Source organism: Coregonus lavaretus, assembly GCF_964263955.1.
Source record: "Coregonus lavaretus genome assembly, chromosome: 16".
Taxonomy (NCBI): Eukaryota; Metazoa; Chordata; class Actinopteri; order Salmoniformes; family Salmonidae; genus Coregonus; species Coregonus lavaretus.
In genome coordinates, this window is record NC_140003.1 from 23,418,949 (window position 1) to 23,440,413 (window position 21,465).

Consider the following 21,465-nt stretch of genomic DNA (forward strand, 5'->3'; position numbering starts at 1 on the left):
GACCCACTGGAATTGTGATACAGTGAATTATAAGTGAAATAATCTGTCTGTAAACAATTGTTGGAAAAATTACTTGTGTCATGCACAAAGTAGATGTCCCAACCAACTTCCCAAAACTATAGGTTTGTTAACAAGACATTTGTGGAGTGGTTGAAAAACGAGTTTTAATGACTCCAACCTAAGTGTATGTAAACTTCCGACTTCAACTGTATATGAAAATCAGTATTGAACCTACAACTGCAGTAATTTGGAAAGGCTGCATGGTCACAATTCAAAATCTATTTAACAATGAATGCTCAGTTAATTTGATAACAAATTCACCTTGAAGTTGCACACAAATGAAAAGGATTAAACATTTTGCTTTACTCCTAGAATGTATTAAACACACAAAGAGAGTGTTGCAAGGCAGGCAGTGTATGGGAAACAAATTGAACTATATTGTGATATTATGGTACTGATTAAACCACAGAAAGAAATACCTATAGCTGTAGCACTTCAAAACCTTTGGCCCCGAGAAGGGTAAACTAAAGTGGATGATGCTGTTAGAGAGAGGGGGATAGAAAAAACAAGTCCTGGTCGCGGTTGGGGTCAATTCCATTTCGAATTGACTGAAATTAAATTGAATTGACTTGTCCTGGCCAGCCATGGACTCCTTCAATTGGACAGATTTCCAGACACCAGAGGGTGAAGAGATAAAGATTCAAAAATAAAAAAGATAAAATAAAAAAACTGAACAGGGACAAACACACACATACCATCAATGATGTAGTTTGGAACTGATCAGCTAGACAGCTGCCCCCTTAAATGTTTTTGAGGCAAACCAGGATAAGGAAAATAACTTATTTTACACTATATTTAAAACGTTCATCCCATCAAAACAGGTCGTGGTGATTGGTAGTTTGGCATGTAGTCTCCCTCCTCTCACACAGCCACTGACCTTTGTGACAATCATCTAGGCGATGTCCCAAATGGCACCCTTTTCCCTACATAGTGCACTACTTTTGATCAGAGCAGTAGTGCACTACGTATAGTTTTTTTTTTTCTTCATATAGGTCAAAATAGGGAGCGGATAATCACACACATTCTTGCGTGTTGTTGTACTGTTTCTGTTGGTGGGGATATGCTGCTGCTCACTCAGACAGCCCTGGTTGTATTGCACTGTCTGCCTTTACAGGAGAGGCTGCTGATAGTAGGCCTGTTGCTGCTGTGGGGCCTGGTGTGATGAAGCAGCCATTTGATAGGAGGCTGGCGGCAGGTTGCAGTTCTGATAGGCCGACATGTCCATCTGTGGGGCCAAACCCATCGGTGGTGGGTAACCGGCAGGTGCATATGGAGCACTGCAGTGAAGAGACAGAATGGTACAATATTTGCCACCTACCGCCTAGCACAAGCATAAAGGCAGACATTTAATCCTCTTAACACAGGAGCAATGCCCCTCAAAAAACATAACTCACAATCCTCTTGTGGGATGTCTCAAAACAAACATATAAACACAAAATGGCTGCCGCTAAGCTAGCTAGTTGCCTAGTCCGGTGTCTCATGGTCCAGGGCTGGTATACTGAGGAGATGCCTACCTGTAAGGAAGCTGTGCTGGCTGACCGTTGGGAGATGTGACGTTAGGGGGGAGTGACTGAAGGGGTCCGGGCTGGTCAGAGCCCATGTAGGCCTGCTGGGCTGGGGGGCCCTGGGGCATCCCTGGAGGCATGTAGGAACCACCAGCCTGGCCTGGGTAACCCTGAGAGCGGGAGGGGAGAGAGAAAGAGACCAGGTTCAATATGAAATTTGATAAAATATTTCATAGTACACTGTACACTGATTTACTCCACTAAAATACAGCATGCATTGGCAAAAAAAAAAAAACATTACTACAGGTGCAGGAAAGTACACAGCAAGGGACAGCTAGTTTTTAAAATGGGTTTGCAGAGCTGTGTAGAAAGTGACAAGGAGGTAAAAGAGTCCAAGCATGACCACTGACACTGACATCCATCATCAGAGACAAACTGCACAGCAGACAAAACACACAAGGTCACACAAGGTCTGCGTCTGAAATGGCATCCCATTGCCTACATAGTCCACTACTTTTTTACCAGAGCCCACCATATGAATAGGGTGCCATTATGGACACTGGCATAGTGTCCCTACCTCCACTGAGGCCACCAGGTTGGGGATGTACAAGGTGGTGACCTAAACAGAAAGTATGTCACAGTGGTTTGTTTGTTTCTCCTAACTGACCTGCATGGGGAGTTGGGAGGCAGGTGCATAGTGGGGCTGCTGCTGGGGCTGCAGTTTGGAGTAGGCTGTGTAGAATGGTGCCTCGTTCATCAGTTTGTTATAGAGCTCCAAGGCCTCCAGCACCTTCACATTCAGCTCAGACAGCTCAGAGTGTTGCCTGCCAGGGAGGGAGGGAGAGGGGAGAGTGAGAGAGGAGAGGGACAGAGAGGAGGAGGGGTGGAGAAAGAAAGACAAGACAAGACAAGACAAGACCAGACAAGACCAGACAAGACCAGACAAGACCAGACAAGACCAGACCAGACCAGACCAGACCAGACAGACAGACAGACAGACAGACAGAGAGAGAGAGAGAGAGAGAGAGACAGAGAGAACCGCAATACGTTGGAGAGAAAAGAGAAGAGGTCATCACGACACTTGTAGGACAAAGACTCTTGGGTTCTGTCCAGGTGATGATCCCTGGTACTCATCCAGATAGTCAATATAAAGCAAGTATGACTAAATCAAAATGTTCATAACTATGTACTCTGGCCTAACCAACAGAAATAAACGGTGTCATGCAAACACTGCAGTATAGCCTCTAATATACTATTGAAAATATAGTCCATTATGAGTAAGTATACTGCAGTTAAATTCACTTTACCTGTCAATGTCTTCCAGCTTGTCATCAATCATTGGATTCATCTGCTCACAAGCTCCTGAGAGGGTAAAGCATTGATAAAGTTAGGCTAAACAGACAAAAACAGTGTGAGTGTAGTGGTGTAGTCAAGCCAACTGCAATGTGTGTGTGTGTGTGTATTTATGTGTTCGTATATAGTCAAGACAACTGCAGTGTCAATGTGCATGGGATTTAAAAGAGCAGTAAGTCATTGTTTTATACCCTCCAGTTGGACCAGCTCTGGGCAGTCAGGTGCTGCATCAGCAGGGTCAGTATTCTGGAGCAGATACAGCGCTCTATCCATCTTCTCCTGCAAAGAAAGAAAAAAAGAAAGAAAGAGAGAGAGAGAGAGAGTGAGTGAGGGGTGGGGATGAGAGAGGGAGAGAGAGAGGGTGAGGGACAGGTGAAGTGAGGGAGGAGAAAGAGTCATTATATGATGCTACATTGCTTCTTCTACAAAGTTACAATGTCAGACTTTTACCAAGTTACAATTGACAGACTGATGAGGGTTTTCATTAGTCAAATTATCAAAATTAATGGTGGACTGATTGTACCCATATAACCAACTATGGATAAGATAAATTATATAGGCCTACAGGTATGGACAGCCATAGGCTGAATCCCAAATCACGCCCTTCTCCTTGGTCCTCCGCCATATGCACATCGCACCAGGCCCCACAGCAGCAACAGGCCTACTATCAGCAGCCTCTCCTGTAATGGCAGACAACCAGGGCGCAATACAACCAGGGCTGTCTGAGTGAGCAGCAGCATATTTCCACCAACAGACACATTGCAAGTGTCCCAAAGCTGAGGGAGTGAAAATTATCAAGTGTGTAGGGGCTAATTAAACCCTCCAATAGCCACTTCAGCCAAGCCAGCAAGGCTGCAGGCTTCAGAGTGAAGTGCTATCTCGACACGCGCACCGCAAGTTTGTGCAGTGTAATACAAAAGAATGGAGAGGCATTCTTAATTATATACCACATGCATTTGTTTATGTCTGATTTTGAGACTTGACACACGTAGCAGATGAAATACCTACCAAATAAATGTTTTAACTGTTACTGAGGTTTATCTTATAAAATGACAGGGGGATTTGTTCATTAGAATTTCATGCTGGTTTTATTACTTAAAAGTAGAACATGAATTGCATCATTCAAGTCACGAGTGTGTCCCGAAGTTGATGGGTTTATTGATCCCCTCGACACACTCTGGAAGTCACCCTCTGAGTTTCGTCAGCAACACGTGACAATGGAGGGCCCTCAGAGCGAGTGGTTTGGGAAGCACCGATACAGTAGGTCCAGTACATAGAAGAACCCACCTCATCTATAAAGACAGGCTCAGGCTCCACTGTGGCTTCTATGCTGGGCTCCTCCGGGGCTGGTGTCTTCTCCACATATGTTACTGTAAGGAGAGGGATTTACATTTGACATTTAGCGACACACTTATCCAGAGCCACTTTAAAGTCAGGATTTCAAACATGAAACCAAACACTAGAATGACTTTCCCTGCCTCAGGATGAGACCGAGGTATGAGGGTACAAGAGAGTGAGGTATGGTACAGGATAAGGGGAAGAACCTACCTAGTTCAGGCTCAGCATTGAGGTTGGTCGTGACAAAGTTGGATGGGAAGAGACCTAATCCTCTGTGGTTCTCTCCTTTCCACCAGTTTGAATCACTGTGACAGCAACATGGTGTCATCAGTTCAAACATTCTAGTAAGCAAACCATTCCCGTTGTTTACATAAATTTACAGAAGGACTGCAGAACCTGAGAAGGTTGGCACTAGATAGATATATGACTGAAGACAATTAAGTTGAAGTGTTGTTTCCACATTGGCCTATACAAAAGGTCATCATATAGGTCAGACTCGGGTTTCCATAGCAACATGTCGTTAGCTACCTGTCATCCAGGACTAGGATGAGCTCCCCGGTCTTGAAGGTGAGCTCGTTGTCTTCGGCCGCCTCGAAGTCATAGAGCGCCCGCACCTTCCGGGAGTCCCTGCTACCCCCGCCCCCGTTGGTGTTGAAAGGGGGGTCGGCGGTCATGGTGAGGGGCCGCGTCTCAGCATGCTGCTTCTGCTCCTGCAGAGACAGCTCAATAGCTGCAGATAGGAGGACAAAGGCATGAGGGCCAAAACACGTACTATCATCAGGACAACAATGGAAATACGTTCTACACTTTTTTTGTGTCATTCTCAAATGTTTTTAATGTCTCTAATAATGTATTTATTCATTCATCCACAGTTCATAATGTAATCTGATGTGGTGTTCTAGAATCTGTTGGATATGATCTGTACCTTTGGCAAGGTCTTCATCGTCAGATGGTTTACTAACAGCAGGTGTGGTGACCTTTAGGCTGGACCCCTGTTGACACAGGTGATAAGAGGTGGTTGGTTATAGAGAGAGAAAGCCTTCCAGAACAAATGGGGATTTGGATTATCTGTGACTGTGATGCCACCTGTAGGGATTAATAGGTACTACAGGCTTTAAAGGTAGTATTGTGGTAGTAAACAGAATATGAGTAAAAGAGGTCCTAAAATAAAAAATAACATCACTTCATATGCTTACAAATATAGCCCAACAACCAGAAAATCGTGACATTCTATGAAGAATAAACTGCTGTCTGTGAGAGGGGTTGGGCAAACTCCAGTTTCAGTAGCAAACGCTTCAGTGTCACTTATTAACAACAGGACACTCAGCCGACCATTTCAGCTAGAAAGTAGGCTAAACAAATAAGCACCAGACTGTCCCTCAATCACATCAGGAATTCTAATCCCCCTTATAGGTAGAACTGGGGTATTATTACATCAAACATGAGAGAGGAAATTCAATTCGGAGCTCACGGCTTAAAAACACACACACAAGCTCCACCCTCCTTCTCTTTATTGGCAACACATGGGCGAGGAAGTGCACCGAGGACACAGGCAGACTGCACAACAGCGGAGCCAGTGAAAGTACACACACAGAGTTTATTTGTTACAGTGGACCACAGGTGGAGGTCATGAGGAGAACTGTGTGTTTGAGCTAGCCGATAACAGTTGTTTTAGTTTTGTTGAGGAGTCTGGCGACAGCTGCAATAAAAGGGGAGAGTACTGATACATTATGGTAAAAAAATGTGGTGGGTCAAATGGCTCTATTTTCCAGTTGCAGCGCATAGGCCGTCAAAGAACAAAGCAACATCCAGGCCCTCTGGCACCAAAATTGTAAATTAAAACAAATAAAAGCCTAACTCTTTTAGGTGGGGGCGACAGAGTTATAGGAAGGGCTGACTGTCCCCGGCCTATACAATGGTAGCGGCAACACTGGGTTAGGGGGATGGACGCCAGGCAGTTGATTACTTTACCTGTGAGCCAGAAGATGGGAAGACGACCCCCTCCTCTCTCAGACACTTAATGGTGGCACTGACCAGACTGAGCTGTGGATCTTTCTGGAACTCATCACACCATTCCACCATCATCCCCTTCAGCTTGTCACACACCTTGGGGTGGGCCTGCGGGGATAATAGTAATTATTATTAGGCTACTTATTTATTTGATAGAGGCAAAACCAATCAAAACATTGACACAAAGAGCTTGATAGAGCCAGACAATTGTTATCATCACGTGTCTGAACATCAGCAATTCACCACAAATATTTCAACAGAAAACCTTGGACAGCTTCCGTACCCTGCTCAATACAGTTCGGACTTCAGTGGCAAACTCCCGCGAGCAGATTTCTAAGTGAAAGATTCTTCCACTGTTATTGACACAGGCAGCCAGCAACTGAAAGAGGGAGAAAAGCCAGGTTAGTGCAGTAGTCAGCCTGGATGATCTATGTTGAGGCATTACAGTAAAACAAGAGAAACGCTTTGATTCACATCCACACCAAAGTTGAATAATTGACACATGAATAGATATGACACCAGTGAAATTATGCATGTTTTTATGCCAGGAGGGGCTAAAGTTGACTGAGTGAGAAGATAAAAAGAGAGAGAAAAATATTTTTTAAAAAGAGAGAGAGAGAGAGATAAAGAGAGACACATCTAAAAATAGAACAGCCATGTGACCATCTACACTGATGGTGAGTCATAGAGAGAAAGATCACATGGTCTGACGTTGAGCATCATCACTCCATAACAACACTGAGAAGCAGAAAGATCAAAACAGTAAAAACCTTTCCAGGGCCCACAGCGAGGAGACTGAGTTACGAGCTCAGAGCTCTAGAACCGCCAAGAGCAGCAGGAGATGGACCACGCTTCCCAAATACTTTATTATTCCCACGGGGGGCCAGTATGAAAAAATGTATGTACTCACTAACTGTAAGTCGCTCTGGATAAGAGCGTCTGCTAAATGACAAAATGTAAAATTACATCAGACTGGAGTGTCATTGAGGCTTAGGGCAACAGTCAGAGTTTTTGATCCACCAGCCACAGTGTATAAAGAAATTCACACTCAGAATTTCTTCCAGCACATTGTTCAAACTCTGTTGTCCATCCTATAGCAGGATTCATGACTCATATTACCTGTGCCTATGATCCCAGTCACTCAACAAGCTCTAGGGCCTGACACCAGGGAGTGAAAAACCTGACCTTGTACTAGGCTCACACCTTTTCCAATATATTTATACAACAGTTATACAGTAAGGAAACCCGCTGGGTTTTCCAACAGTCTAGCGAATAATATATTGTTTTTGTCTTGAATAACACAATAACAAAGTGACTCACGGTGAGGGCCTGCATGGCAACATGTGGGACCTTGTGGTTGACTCTCTTCATCACAGACCTCAGGCAGTCCTTAGCTCTGGGAGACAGGTAGGTAGAGACATACGATTAATATGGCACACAAGTAGGTGGTTATTCCAACATGAGTTTTCTAAAGTATACCATCTTCAATATACACTTATTAATTGCAATTCTACCCACTGCTGTCTAAATATATATTTTTAAATACCCCACTCCCCTCCAACCTTCCTGGAGTCCTGCGGTTACACTATTATGAGCTTATAGTTGCACATATTACAAATACTTGGAAGCAATGTTCCCTATAAGAGAAGCACGAGATTGAACAACGCTCAACTTTCTAGAGTTTTCCACGTTAACACTTAACGTTTCCCTTTACTGTGGGAATTGTGATCGAATCAATGCAATATTAGCCACTTTCAATGCAACATACCAAAACAAAGCAAACTATGAAAGACTTGTTGTAGGCAGAACGCATCGGAGTAGGATTCTATTGCATTGACAGGCATGACTCAGCCGTACTCTACACAGGCCGGTGCGCCATAACCAATCAGAGCTGCAGTAGGCCTATATGCAAATAGACCATTGCGCTATATGGATTTGTGCCGTTCACTTTTACAGCATGAGCGGTCGCGATTATTATGCGCTTGTTTTGAGATCAAAGCAAGAGCTGCATATTGCCACATGTGCACATTTGTTCATATTCTTTGCTAGTTAGTGAGTTATTAGCCCAGTTATAGCTCATTTGTAGTCAGCAATGGGGGAGTGATTGCTTCCTACAAGAGCATAAAACGTGTACATTTCTAGCCATCTTTGAAAAGCGAGTCAGGTAAAGAGCTTTTTTTTATGTCTTAAAGGGGCAGTGTGTATTTTGAGACAGGCTTGAATAAGCTAAGTAGCCAATAGGCAGAGGGTAGCATAATTTGTCTGATTCTCTGCAATAATGGTTTGGGAATAATAATGAATTAGATTTTGTAAAATGGTTTCTTGCATTAAACACAACAAAATGTTCAGTCATCTACTTGTCTGAAGGACAAGTGGATAAACAGGTTAATATCAAGCACTGCATGTTTTTTTCAAAAGTCTCATGGAATGTAGGCCTACATTGAACACCACACATTGGCTGCTACTGCAGGCTGAATGATAGAACCGCTATTTCCATGTTAAAATGTTATGTGATGCATTTTCCCCATTGTTTTTTATGGTAGGCCACTCTGGTAGGCCTACATTATGATCAAATAGCCATAGTAGCCTACTTGACCACTCTTAAAACAATAAATTAAAGCGGGTACAGTATTTAATTTACTGTTGTCCAATGAATTCTGTAACCACTCCCTCTTCAAATCAGGGTTGATTGCAAAAAGCTGTTCAAAAGAGGACATTGTATTATCATATCTTTGTACTCCCTGATGAAGGCCATGCAGCCGAAATGCGTCAGAGTTTTTAAAACTTTGTTTCCATTGAACATGCCATACAAATAAAGGCATTTTAATTAATTATATGAAGAGTGCCTTGGTCTTCCTTTCTTTTTGATGACCAATTTACCCCTTTTACCAAAGAGCACCTTCTGTCTACCAAAATCTACTATTGTGTACCTTAGCAGCATTTCTCTTCCTTCTTTTTTTGCCACAGTAGCCTACTTGGCCACTGTTAAAACAGTAAATTAAATCTGGTACAGCATCAGTATTCACAGTAAATGTGCACCGAAAGTTGCACAGAAATTTCACAAGGTTTGCGCTCAGCAGACCTGAGATTTGCTCAGTGCTGAAAAATATTACAGGGAACATTGCTTGGAAGTACTTAGAAATGAGCCAATTGTTTTCAGCAGGAAATGCAGCTAGTGCTCTGGTCCAAGTAAACATTTTAAGTTATTTTAGAAACAGGAAGTCTCATTCCAGCTTACCCATTGGGTGTATGTCCAACCCTGTCACAGATATCCATGATCAGGGCCCAGTCCTCCACTGTATTGGTTTCATTGGTGGCTTTCTCTGAAAATGTGGTACACCGGGATACATGTGGTTAGTTGAGAGAAGATAATCTGTGGTTCGGCATGTACTGTCCCAATTATCGTTGCTTTAGATAGTTCGAGCATTTTCATAGGATTGACAGTCACTACAATTATGGAGGTTGTTTGATTAGAGTAGCAATAAAGCAGTTAAAAGTCAGTTATTCCTTATATCTTCTTAGTTATGAAATAGCCATTACACATCGGTGACTAGCTAGTTAGGTCTAATTGTACAAAGTGAAATTAATATTGTACAAGGGCATTATGAGAGAGCTTCTGTTCCAAATATGATAATCTGTTCATGGAAAGAGAGGGTGATTTGCATCTAACATTAGCATAAAACAAGCAATCCAATGAAACAGCTTCCTTTGAGTAAACCTAAAACTAATCCAACTCATAAATCTATCTAGCTAGCTAACTAACTAGATAGATAGCTCATGTTATTATTTTTGAATATGTGAGCTTGTTGCAGTTTAGGCTGTCTTGTTATTGAAAATCGTTGATTAGCTACGATACACTGATGACACAACAACTAGCTAACATACTCGCTAGCTAGCACAGTGGTAGCTAGCTAGCGAGGTAGTATGACTGATGACTGTCTGTTAACCCTGTGACTACTAGCTAGTTACCGAGTTTACCAAACCACATAACTAATTAGTTAGCTATTTCAATAATACAACATTTGATTATAACGTCAACGTAGCTGCAGAAGTGTAGCCAAAGATATGTATAACTAAGGTTTCCCCTTCTGTATGTGGTATAGCCAGACTAGTTGTTGTTAGCTCGCTGGCTAGCGGTTCCGCTACGCTCGCTAAGAAGCTAGCTAGCTAACGCTAACGGTTAGGTCCCTCGGAATCAAAATGACCAAATAAAGTGCTCAATTTACCAACATCTTGGTCGAATGGATTCTGCGCAAATAAAGGCATGTTTACTCCTTTAAATAAACCGACGTTGTTGAGAAAGAAAATTTAGAATATTTATAATAAGAATATATATATTTTTAAAATCCCTTCCTCATCCATCAAACTCTGTACAATTATACCAGTTGCTCTTCCGTAAACTTGGGTGGCTGCAAAAATGCCTGAATTTTTTTGGATTAAATGTAAAAGCTATAGAACTAAAATCATATCGACACTTATCGATGCACATATATTTGAAGCTAATTAAAGAACGCAAATTAAACATTGCTGTATTTCTACATTCAAATGTATCATGTAGTCCCCTGTAGCTCAGTTGACAGAGCATGGCGCTTGCAACGCCAGGGTTGGGGTTCGTTTCCCACGGGGGGCCAGTAAGAAAATGTATGCATTCACTAACTGTAAGTCGCTCTAGATAAGAGCGTCTGCTAAATGACTAAAATGTAAATGTACAGGCAGATAAAAAGACACCTCTTATGACCCTTTAAAACATGTTTTTTTCTGGTGTAACACTGCCACCCGTGTGTGGAAGAGGTACGCGAATCTTCCATTGTTCCTTTCCTCTTATTATAAGGTTTATAATACAAATTGAATGGTTTGAAAAAGCATGACGTATATGACCACACATACAGTCAACAGTGGTACATAAATGACCATACCGATATTTATGAGTTGTTGTAATTCGAAATATAGGCTATCCGATACGCACAGTATTTTGTTTGTTTTGTGGCAAAACCCATACAAATCTATGGCATTAACAACTCAAAAGGAAGCACTAAGCTAAAGTAAACTGTTCATGGTGATGTTTCGGTAGGGGGCGCGGGCTGCTGGTCCCGTAAAATATTGCGCAGGCCCAGTTTACGCCTTTCATTTCCTGATTTGGTGGACTGATTCAGAGTATCTCTGACTGATTGCACATTTCTCAGCATTGGAAACACTAATCGGGCAGCGCCAAGTGGGGTTCAGTCATGTCAGCACCTGCTATGGGGACCACGAAGACTGCTCACAGTGATGTGGCTGCGAAGAAAAAGAGGGGACCGGGTGCCCTGGCTACGGCGTATCTGGTTATATATAACGTGGTTATGACAGCTGGGTATGTAGACAATTCTGATACACTTCCTGTTTGACGGGATTGGGGTGCAAGCGTGCATGATCTGCTATAATTAATGTCATGGGAAGGCACGCGCCTGCTACAAGACTAGATCCCCGAACTGTTTTCCTGGATATTTTGCTCAATAATGCTTGTACTTTGGAAATAATGATAGGCTAATGATTAAATCAATCCCATGTCAACAATTTTGCTTCGCTGGCGACACGTTGTCGATAACTCGTTTCATTGTGCTGCCTTCAGCGACATTGTAGCAAATCAAATCAACCAAACACAGAACTACTGTCTTGTTACTTTGTAACAGCCTCCGTCGGGAATGTATCAATTGTCTGTGTCTTTGGTTACATTTTACTCGAGCGCACGCCTACAAAACACTGCAATTAGCTATGTTGGCTAGAGTTGCAACTGTAATCGCGTGAATGGTATGTGTGTGTGTGTGTGTGTGTGTATATATATATATATATATATATATATATATATATATATATATATATATATATATATATTTAAAGGCTGTCATTATGTACAATAATAGCTATTGTTATTTAGGCATACTACATGTAGTTTTACAACCACCATTTGTTAGGAGTTTAAAAAAAAACTACAAATACAGTTGTTTTGTATATCTCTGATTTCACTCAACATATGACACACAGTTGTTGTGCAATAAATTGCACAAGTGCAAAATGCTGGATGCTCTCTCATCCTAACAAGTTAGGTGACATTACAGGATACCCTCCCTCTCCCAATCCTGTCTGGTGAGGTGATACTTGCTCTGTCTATTGAGTACCAGCTACAAAGGGTTTCTATTACTTTATTTAGTAGATTAATTTCTATCGGGTTCAAAACCTGTCACTCCTAACAATCACGACTATTCAAGTATATGACTGTGCAGATGCCTTTTCTATCTATGTATTAGGCCTACCTTCTGTGTGTTTGGACTGTTTTGCTTTATCCTGTCCTCTAAGAGTAAACTGAGGCTATTATTTGATACCAGAAATGTATTCCCACCCCGAACTCCCTGGAAAATAGTGGCAGTTGTTACTGAGTGCACTATCCTGGCAAATAATCTAAATAAAAATGAAATGTTCTTCCAGCTGGCTGGTCATTGCTGTGGGCCTGGTGCGGGCCTATCTTGTCAGAGGCAGCTACCACGGCCTATACTTCTCTATAGAGAAACCCCTGAAGTTTTTCCAGACCGGCGCACTCTTGGAGGTGAGTGGATGTAGGCCAAGTCTCTGTTGTAGGGCCTCAGGGTCAGACCTGGGTCATGTTCATTAGGTACACTAGCAAAATATTATGCAACAGAAAATGGAAATCTGTAGAATTTTTCTTATTTGACAAGTTTAGGTAGTGCCCCCTTTATTTCACTCCCTTTCAAAACGTTTTCTCCCCACTGAACAAAATCTGGGCTTTCCGAGCACTTAACAAGACAGCCCCTTATCACTCTATGTGTGGTGCATTTGGTATGTCCCCTACTGTACGCATACAACTTAATGGCAGGAATGTTCAATCACACAGCACTGTTGTATTTTTAAATAGAAACTCCTCCACCATGACTGGCCTTGGCCTTCCCCGCTCCCACCTCTGTGCTACTTACAGACAGTACAGAGGCCTAGTAGGGTGTTAGTGTGATCCTCTCCAGCCACACAGTAACACAGAGATAAGGGATTAGGCCTAGTGTAACCCAAGCTCTGTCTACATGCTTCTGTCATACCAACTCCCTCCATTCATAAAAATTATGTTTTGACTAGTGCACTACGCTTTTATCTAGTCCTAGACCAGTAGAATGAACATATGGTGTGACTGTGTTGTTTATGCTGTGTTTTTCTTTTTATTTCCCTTCAGATATTGCACTGTGCAGTGGGTAAGTTGAAGTTCCTCCCTCTTCTCATGGTCAAAGTCGCATACTGTGGTCTCTACCAGTCATGTGGACATAAGCCCTACTGAGAGCCATTGCCTCAGATAGAGAGAGCCTTTCCAGGCTACTAAGATAAGCCTGGCCTGATGATACTAATTTGATAACGAACAAGGCCCTGCTCCATTGTGGTCGTGGCACTCCCGGTTCACAGTCCACTACTCATTATCTGGGATTTAAGGATAACCCTGACCTTCATTACGGCAGCTGTCTGTCTGTCTGGACATGTGCTGCCCTCTGCTGGACAAACCTAGACACTACACACTCATGTAGCCCACAGATTATTTATTTATTTATTTATTTATTTATTTTATTTTATTTCACCTTTATTTAACCAGGTAAGCCAGTTGAGAACAAGTTCTCATTTACAACTGCGACCTGGCCAAGATAAAGCAAAGCAGTGCGATAAAAACAACAACACAGAGTTACATATGGGGATAAAAAAAAACATAAAGTCAAAAATACAACAGAAAATATATATATAGTGTGTGCAAATGTAGCAAGTTATGGAGGTAAGGCAATAAATAGGCTATAGTGCAAAATAATTACAATTAGTATTAACACTGGAATGCTAGATGTGCAAGAGATTATGTGCAAATAGAGATACTGGGGTGCAAAAGAGCAAAATAAATAACAATATAGGGATGAGGTAGTTGGGTGGGCTAATTTCAGATGGGCTGTGTACAGGTGCAGTGATCGGTAAGGTGCTCTGACAACTGATGCTTAAAGTTAGTGAGGGAGATAAGAGTCTCCAGCTTCAGAGATTTTTGCAATTAGTGTAATACAGTGAATTCTATAACTGGAATTGGTGTGCTATATTTTTTTCTATCTTACATAAGCTTTTGTAAGCTGCCTGCGAATTAATAGTCCAACACTTGATGCACTTTTGCACAAATTGAAAATATGTCTTCTCTTTGCTTCTCTCGTCATGTATTTTGCTCAGTATCCCTGTGTTGTGAAGTGGTAAAGCTGTGTTTTAAGGTGATACAGTACATATCTTCTAATATGATGATCATGCTGTGTTCTCCTGCTCCAGGGATCGTTCCATCCTCTGTGGTTCTAACAGGGTTCCAGGTGTTGTCTCGGGTCTTCCTCACCTGGGCTGTGACACACAGCGTCCGAGAGGTACATCTCTACTTCATCGAATCATTCAGCCCCCAATTCACCAATTATGGAACTAGCCATTTATTTTCCAGATAAGTTTAGTTTGTTTGATCTGTTGGAATATCAGGATGAACCAGCAATGTGAATTCATTTGAAAGCTAAAATATTACGGAGTGGACAGTAAGAAATATGCAAACTTTAATATGTGGTGATGGTTTCAGGGGAGCAATGCCCCTAGATGTTGTCTTCATTCCAAAGAAAGAGCCTTGCTGATGCACTAAGGTCTGTGAGCCTGAAATAGTGAACATGCTTGAAGCCAACAGGGTGAATAACACTAACATGTTTGTAAGGTCTGAAACGCTCTACTGTATACAGTGCATTCGGAAAGTATTCAGAGCCCTTTACTTTTTCCACATTTTGTTACGTTACAGCCTTATTCTAAAATTGATTAAATTGTTTTTCCCCTGATCAATCTACACACAATACTCCATAATGACAAAGAAAAAACAGGTTTTCAGAAATGTTAGCAATTATAAAAAAATTTAAACACTGAAATATGACATTTACATAAGTATTCAGACCCTTTACTCAGTACTTTCAGTACTTTGTTGAAGCACCTTTGGCAGCGATTACAGCCTCGAGTCTTCTTTGGTATGACACTACAAGCTTGGCACACCTGTATTTGCAGAGTTTCTCCCATTCTTCTCTGCAGATCCTCTCAAGCTCTGTCAGGTTGGATGGGGAGCGTCGCTGCACAGCTATTTTCAGGTCTCCCCAGAGATGTTCCATCGAGTTCAAGTCCGGGATCTGGCTGGGCCACTCAAGGACATTCAGAGACTTGTCCGGAAGCCACTCCTGCATTGTCTTGGCTGTGTGCTTAGGGTCGTTGTCCTGTTGGAAGGTGAACCTTGGCCCCAGTCTGAGGTCCTGAGTGCTCTAGAGCAGGTTTTCATCAAGGATCTCTCTCTGTACTTTGCTCCGTTCATCTTTCCCTCGATCCTGACTAGTCTCCCAGTCCCTGCTGCTGAAAAACATCCCCACAGCATGATGCTGCCCCCACCATGATTCACCGTAGGGATGGTGCCAGGTTTCCTCCAGACACGACACTTGGCATTCAATAGTTCAATCTTGGTTTCACCAAACCAGAGAATCTTGTTTCTCATGGTCTGAGAGTACTTTAGGTGCCTTTTGGCAAACTCCAAGTGGGCTGTCATGAGCCTTTTACTGAGGAGTGGCTTCCGTCCGTCTGGCCACCCTACCATAAAGGCCTGATTGGTGGAGTACTGCAGACATGGTTGTCCTTCTGGAAGGTTCTCCCATCTCCACAGAGGAGCTCTGTCAGAGTGACCATCGGGTTCTTGGTCACCTCCCTGACCCAAGGCCCTTCTCCCCCGATTGCTCAGTTTGGCCGGGCAGCCAGCTCTAGGAAGAGTCTTGGTGGTTCCAAACTTCTTCCATTTAAGAATGATGGAGGCCACTGTGTTCTTGTGGACCTTCAATGCTGCAGACATTTTTTGGTACCCTTCCCCAGATCTGTGCCTCGACACAATCCCGCCCTACGGACAATTCCTTTGACCTCATAGCTTGGTTTTTGCTCTGACATGCACTGTCAACTGTGGGACCTTAAATAGACAGGTGTGTGCCTTTCCAAATCATGTCCAATCAATTGAATTTACCACAGGTGGACTCCAATCAAGTTGTAGAAACATCTCAAGGATGTTTATGTAAATAAGGTATTTCTGTTTGTTATTTGTAATAAATTAGCAAACATTTCTAAAAACCTGTTTTTGCTTTGTCATTATGGGGTATTGTGTGTAGATTGATGAGGAAATGTAAAAAAAAAATCAATTTTAGAATAAGGCTGTAACGTAACAAAGTGGAAAAAGTAAAGGGGTCGGAATACTTTCCGAATGCACTGTATGTGTGTGTGTTTGAGTATTTGCAACTATGTTAACTTTTCATCTCGTGTTTACAATTCTCTCTCTCTTTGCCTGTCATGCGCCATGACATGCAGAGTTACAGCGTAGTATAGTTGGTGCAACAAACTGCACGGTTCTGCCATAACCTCTCGGTCTTCCAGTTGAATGAATCTACTACAAACTATCGCATGCTAGCTTTGAATTATCTGCCCAGTCTCACCCCTGTCTGTTTGTCCTGTCTGATCCCAGGTCCAGAGTGAAGACAGTGTCCTGCTCTTCGTATCGGCCTGGACCATCACAGAGATCATCCGCTACTCCTTCTACACCTTCAGTCTGCTCAACCACCTGCCCTACCTCATCAAATGGGCACGGTAAGAAAAGCTCCCCACGCTCCCTATTGGCTAATTGAATGAGAGGCACTCCACTTCACATTGGAAAGAAGTGCTGGAAAATTACTTTGTGTTAAACTCAAAAAGTCTAAGCCTATTTAACCCCTTTTTTTATGGGCACAAAACTACCTCCATACTTCCAATCGTTTGTATGGGTTACCTTCAGACGAGTCCCGTGACACGTGTGGGAGTCGTAGAGCAAAACGGAGAACACCATCGTCTTCGTGAGAGTCTCCCCCCTAATAGTTTGTAGAGTGGTCATAATAGTTTTTGTGAGAAGACCGATTTTCGGGATGTCTCATGATCTGACAAACACCGCTGTAGCTCGGTCACCTTCCACAGCAGATGCGGAAGGCCGACATAGGTGGATGCGGTGGATTAAACGGACAGATTTTGATGGGGATTTGTTTATTATGTTACTTAGATTGACTCTTAAGGACTCTGTACTTTTTACCTGTACAATTTTATGTAATGTTCACCTGATCATTTAATGTGTGGGTTTAAATACTGTACACAGCCCTCTATTTATTCGCTGTCAATGTATGAGACATACCGCCATGTCGATTGGTATTAACGATGGGGAAGTTCTTTGATGCTTTACACTAGAGTCTCTGTCATTCAGAGGCGGTGGAAGTAGGGGTGCGAGCATCTTGAGAGAATGTTACTGCGTGGTTAAGAACCGTGTGTAAATGTCCTATATTTTCAGCGACATAAAAGCTGACAGCACATAAAATATGCATTTATGGCATTATTCGGGTGAGTAAGGCTTTATTTAGTCTTCTAGGGCAGGATTTACCCAACCCTCTCCTCGGCCCCCTCCCCCAGACAATTCACATTTTAGTTTTAACCCTAAACTGGCACACCTGATTCAATTAGTCCTGACAAATCATCAAGCCTTTGACTAATTGAATCAGGTGTGACAGCTTAGGGTTAAAACAAAAATGTGAAACGTCGGGGGGGCAGAGGAGAGGGTTGGGTAACCCTGTTCTAGGGCAACATGTAATGACAGAAGAGTTGCATTCTAATTATTATAGGCCTAGACAAGTTGACAAACAAATAGCCTACCAAACGTCGGAAATTATTATTTAAAAAGTCGTTATGCCATCCCTGCTGTCATTATACAGTGCATTCAGTAAGTATTCATACCCCTTCACTTATTCTACATTTTGTTGTGTTACAGCCTGAATTTTCTAAAAACATATTTTCACTTTGTCATTATGGGGTATTGTGTGTGAGGAATAAAAATCAATTGTGGGTGTGAAAAAAAATGAATAATCAATTTTGAATTCAGGCCGTAACACAACAAAATGTGGAATATGTCAAGGGGTATGAATAATTTATGAAGGCACTGTATATGTCCATAACAGAGTTTTTTATATATATATATATATATATATATATATATATATATATATATATATATATAGATAGATAGATAGATAGATAGGGCTGTATATGACGAAACATGGGAGTGTATGACACTCCCTCCATAATGTGTTTTCTCAGTCTCAACCATGGCAACAAAGTCTTCAACAAAGGCCTACTCATTGGGGAGGACCTTCTTTTGTTGCCTGGTAACAAATTATGATGATTCTTCTTCTAATGTCAGCCAATGCTGTGGTGCTTCACTCTTTTCACCTTCAGTTGGCTTTATAAAGACAGTTTGTGGTATATGACAGGTAGAAGGGCTGCACGATATGGACAAAATATCATATTGAAATATTTGTACTGAATATTGTGATCGCAATATGACTTAACAAAACAAGAGTCTGAACTTGGGCATGTTGGGCATGACGACAAATGGACACGTCTGGGAAGACTGGTTTTCTATCAGAACATGCTTCCCCAGTCCCTATCAGAACGTGCAGTGGCACAAACAACATGCAGCACAAGATCTGGGCCACCACCACTGGCACTATGAATTGACATTCAGCAGAATGAATTAGCTAGTGATATTGCAGCCTCTTGCAATCTGGATATCGTACATGTCCATATTGAAATGTACTCCTTCCATCCTATCTCCAGGTACACATTCTTCCTAGTGCTGTATCCTATGGGTGTGACAGGTGAGCTGCTGACTATCTATGCAGCCTTGCCCTACGTGCAGAAGACAGGTCTCTATTCTGTCACTCTACCTAACAAGTACAACTTCTCTTTCGACTACTACACCTTCCTCATCCTCACTATGGTCTCCTACATTCCACGTAAGTCTCTCTCTCTCTCGCCGCCTTGCATCTCCCCTACCTACTCACTACAATACATCACTGATGTACTATTTCAGTAGTACGTCAGTGATGTGTTGTATTGAGTATGTAGGGGAGATGCATTTCATGAAATCCAAAAAGCTATCATCTAGACAAGCAAGCACTAAGTGCAAAGTAGAGCATTACAATTCACAGTAAGATGCTTTGTGCTGTGAATTGTAATGCTCTACCTTGCACTTAGTGCTTGCTTGTCTAAATGTGGGCTTTTTAAATGTCATGAAATGGCTCGTAAATGTATTTTAAGGTGTCTGTACTTAATTCTGCGTATGATTCTATGGTTACTTGTTGTTGTTGATCTGACTGTGTTGTTCTCCCGGTGCTTCTCCAGTGTTTCCCCAGCTCTACTTCCACATGATGCGTCAGAGAAAGAAAGTCCTGGCCCACGTGGAGGAGTACAAAACAGAGTAAACACAACAAGCACACGGCAGACTGATCACATCATGCCACGGGGAGGAGTGGAAAAAGACGAGAGAACCTGTAAAAAAAAAGAAAAAAACATGCCTGACCAATTAAATATGTCTGCTTGTTGAAATACCAAAATACCAACTATTTTTCAGATCAAGAAAATAACATGGGGAATGGGGATAATCGATCTAACAATGGTTCTTGCTAATCAGTTTGTTCGGTTTTGGGCTGTTGCCTGGTTATTAAGAAGCTCATGTCATTTACAATATACAAACTGCTTTTCGTTTTCTTTGTAAGCAAATGCAGTTACCATGTTATCAAAATGCTACTTACTCAAAAAACTGTTTTGTAAATCTGATGATGATACAGTTCTGTTGCACTGCCCCTGTTTGAGAGACAGGCAGAATGCTGTCCTGTTGCCTGTGACTTTTGGTCATAATGTGCTGAATGCACTGATTCAATCAATGCCCTCTTCTCTTATAGTCCAGTAGAAGACTAACACTAGAACCCCCTCCCCCCATTCTATCACAGGGTGCATCCCAAATGGGAGCCTATTCCCTATAGTACACTATTTAGGGAATAGTGTCATTTGGGAAGCCACCATGCTTTGTGCTCAAATGAATAGTTGTTGTCCTTTGTTAGGATGGATGGAAGGTTCCATATTTGTCTGACTGAACAGAGGACTATGCCTATTAAGTTATTTGAGTAATTTATTTCTGCGACTAGTTTTTTTCACCTGCAGAACTTCTGATCACATTCCATTTGGTGTAATAAAGCTTTTTTTCTTTATTCTGTGCTTACATAGTTTTATTTTCAAATACTCAAGTACTAACTAACTGCAGTAATTGAGTGCTTATTGTCGTAAGATAGCTTCTTGCTTTTATGTTTTGGATTTTTTGTGTTGACAATATTTGGTAAGTATTTGGACCATTTGAGTTTCTTTAGATTAATATTATGTTGATTGTGGGTTGGTTATTGATTTGTAACTCTTTGTTTGAAGTAGGGGTAGGCCTCCCTGATCTAGAGTGGATAGGACGTCGATAAGTGAACCAGTTGTACAGTTACTTTGCTTTCTTGTGTATATTTTCTGAGGGAACTAATTTATTTACTCAAGCTTTAAACTTAAGGTGGTTCTCAAATTGTATTGGACACTGGTGGACATTGCCTGGAAAACATGTTGAAGAGTTAACCACCCATGAGCCAATCCTCACACTTTTTATTTATTGACTGTTTGTGTTGAACTATAGTAGGGTGCCAGAACATGCGCTGTCAGACAGGAAACTTGCATGGCCAATGGAGTCAATTAGATTAGAGAGCTTGTAGTCCTGCATTTCCAATGAGTTAAAGGGGCAATCTGCAGTTGCTGCATTTATTTTTTGACGTATAGATTAACGATATATACCCATTGTTTTTTGAAGAATATAACTTATAAATGCCTCATGAACTTAGTTCAACTGTTGTACCCCATCAGAACCCAAAACATAAGCTTGTTTAACTCAAATATCTGTAAAGAATAGAAATATAAACGAACACTGTATAGCCTCAAAAACATGATCATTTTGATATCATGGATGATCAGTCCTTGTATCTATAGCTCTGTCTATGAATTTGAGAGTGGTTAATTTTCTCCATCCCTCAGTTTTTTACAAAAACAGTGGTGGGCTGACGGCTTCGTTATTGGTTCAACTGCGGACTGGCTCTTTAAATCTAATAACATAGAGAGTCAGGAATTTGCGTGTGTGTGGTTCAGAGTTTCTGTCCACCTCTGGCTCAGGAGAAGGTAACTGAGAAAGCATTTTGCATATGAGTACAATGTAAAACCCTCTAATGGTTAT

General features: G+C 41.8%; 2 protein-coding genes across 3 annotated transcripts; one reads left to right on the plus strand and one right to left on the minus strand.

The window, feature by feature from the left end:
• Nucleotides 1-341: 341 nt before the first annotated feature.
• LOC311143729 (signal transducing adapter molecule 2-like) lies at nt 342-10,658 on the minus strand. 2 transcript variants are annotated; one of them, XM_084179603.1, is made up of 14 exons: nt 10,493-10,658; nt 9,505-9,589; nt 7,587-7,662; nt 6,550-6,645; nt 6,228-6,374; nt 5,182-5,248; nt 4,785-4,986; nt 4,467-4,561; nt 4,206-4,288; nt 3,110-3,197; nt 2,873-2,927; nt 2,233-2,389; nt 1,575-1,735; nt 342-1,337 (listed from the first exon to the last, which is right to left on the minus strand). In XM_084179603.1, exons 1-14 carry the CDS (start codon nt 10,530-10,532, stop codon nt 1,169-1,171), a joined length of 1,521 nt encoding a protein of 506 aa, XP_084035729.1. In that variant the 5' UTR covers nt 10,533-10,658; the 3' UTR covers nt 342-1,168. The 2 variants fall into 2 exon arrangements, with proteins under 2 accessions (XP_084035729.1, XP_084035730.1); XM_084179604.1 differs by having other exon boundaries at nt 10,497-10,576.
• Nucleotides 10,659-11,017: 359 nt separating this feature from the next.
• hacd2 (3-hydroxyacyl-CoA dehydratase 2) lies at nt 11,018-20,419 on the plus strand. Its single transcript, XM_084179627.1, has 7 exons — nt 11,018-11,616; nt 12,729-12,846; nt 13,480-13,498; nt 14,586-14,674; nt 16,822-16,943; nt 18,987-19,165; nt 19,554-20,419. The coding sequence occupies exons 1-7, from the start codon at nt 11,492-11,494 to the stop codon at nt 19,631-19,633; spliced, it is 732 nt and encodes a 243-aa protein (XP_084035753.1). The 5' UTR covers nt 11,018-11,491; the 3' UTR covers nt 19,634-20,419.
• The last annotated feature ends 1,046 nt before the right edge of the window (nt 20,420-21,465 follow it).

Excerpts from the sequence above, each read along its gene's own strand:
- hacd2 (XM_084179627.1), top strand. The coding sequence starts at position 11,492 with ATGTCAGCACCTGCTATGGGGACCACGAAGACTGCTCACAGTGATGTG. Across the intron at positions 11,617-12,728 it reads AACGTGGTTATGACAGCTGG|CTGGCTGGTCATTGCTGTGG; the intron begins GTATGTAGACAA and ends ATGTTCTTCCAG. Across the intron at positions 16,944-18,986 it reads TACCTCATCAAATGGGCACG|GTACACATTCTTCCTAGTGC; the intron begins GTAAGAAAAGCT and ends TCCTATCTCCAG.
- LOC311143729 (XM_084179603.1), bottom strand. The coding sequence starts at position 10,532 with ATGCCTTTATTTGCGCAGAATCCATTCGACCAAGATGTTG. Across the intron at positions 2,390-2,872 it reads AAGCTGGAAGACATTGACAG|GCAACACTCTGAGCTGTCTG; the intron begins GTAAAGTGAATT and ends CCTCCCTGGCAG. Across the intron at positions 1,736-2,232 it reads CCTCCCAACTCCCCATGCAG|GGTTACCCAGGCCAGGCTGG; the intron begins GTCAGTTAGGAG and ends TCCCGCTCTCAG.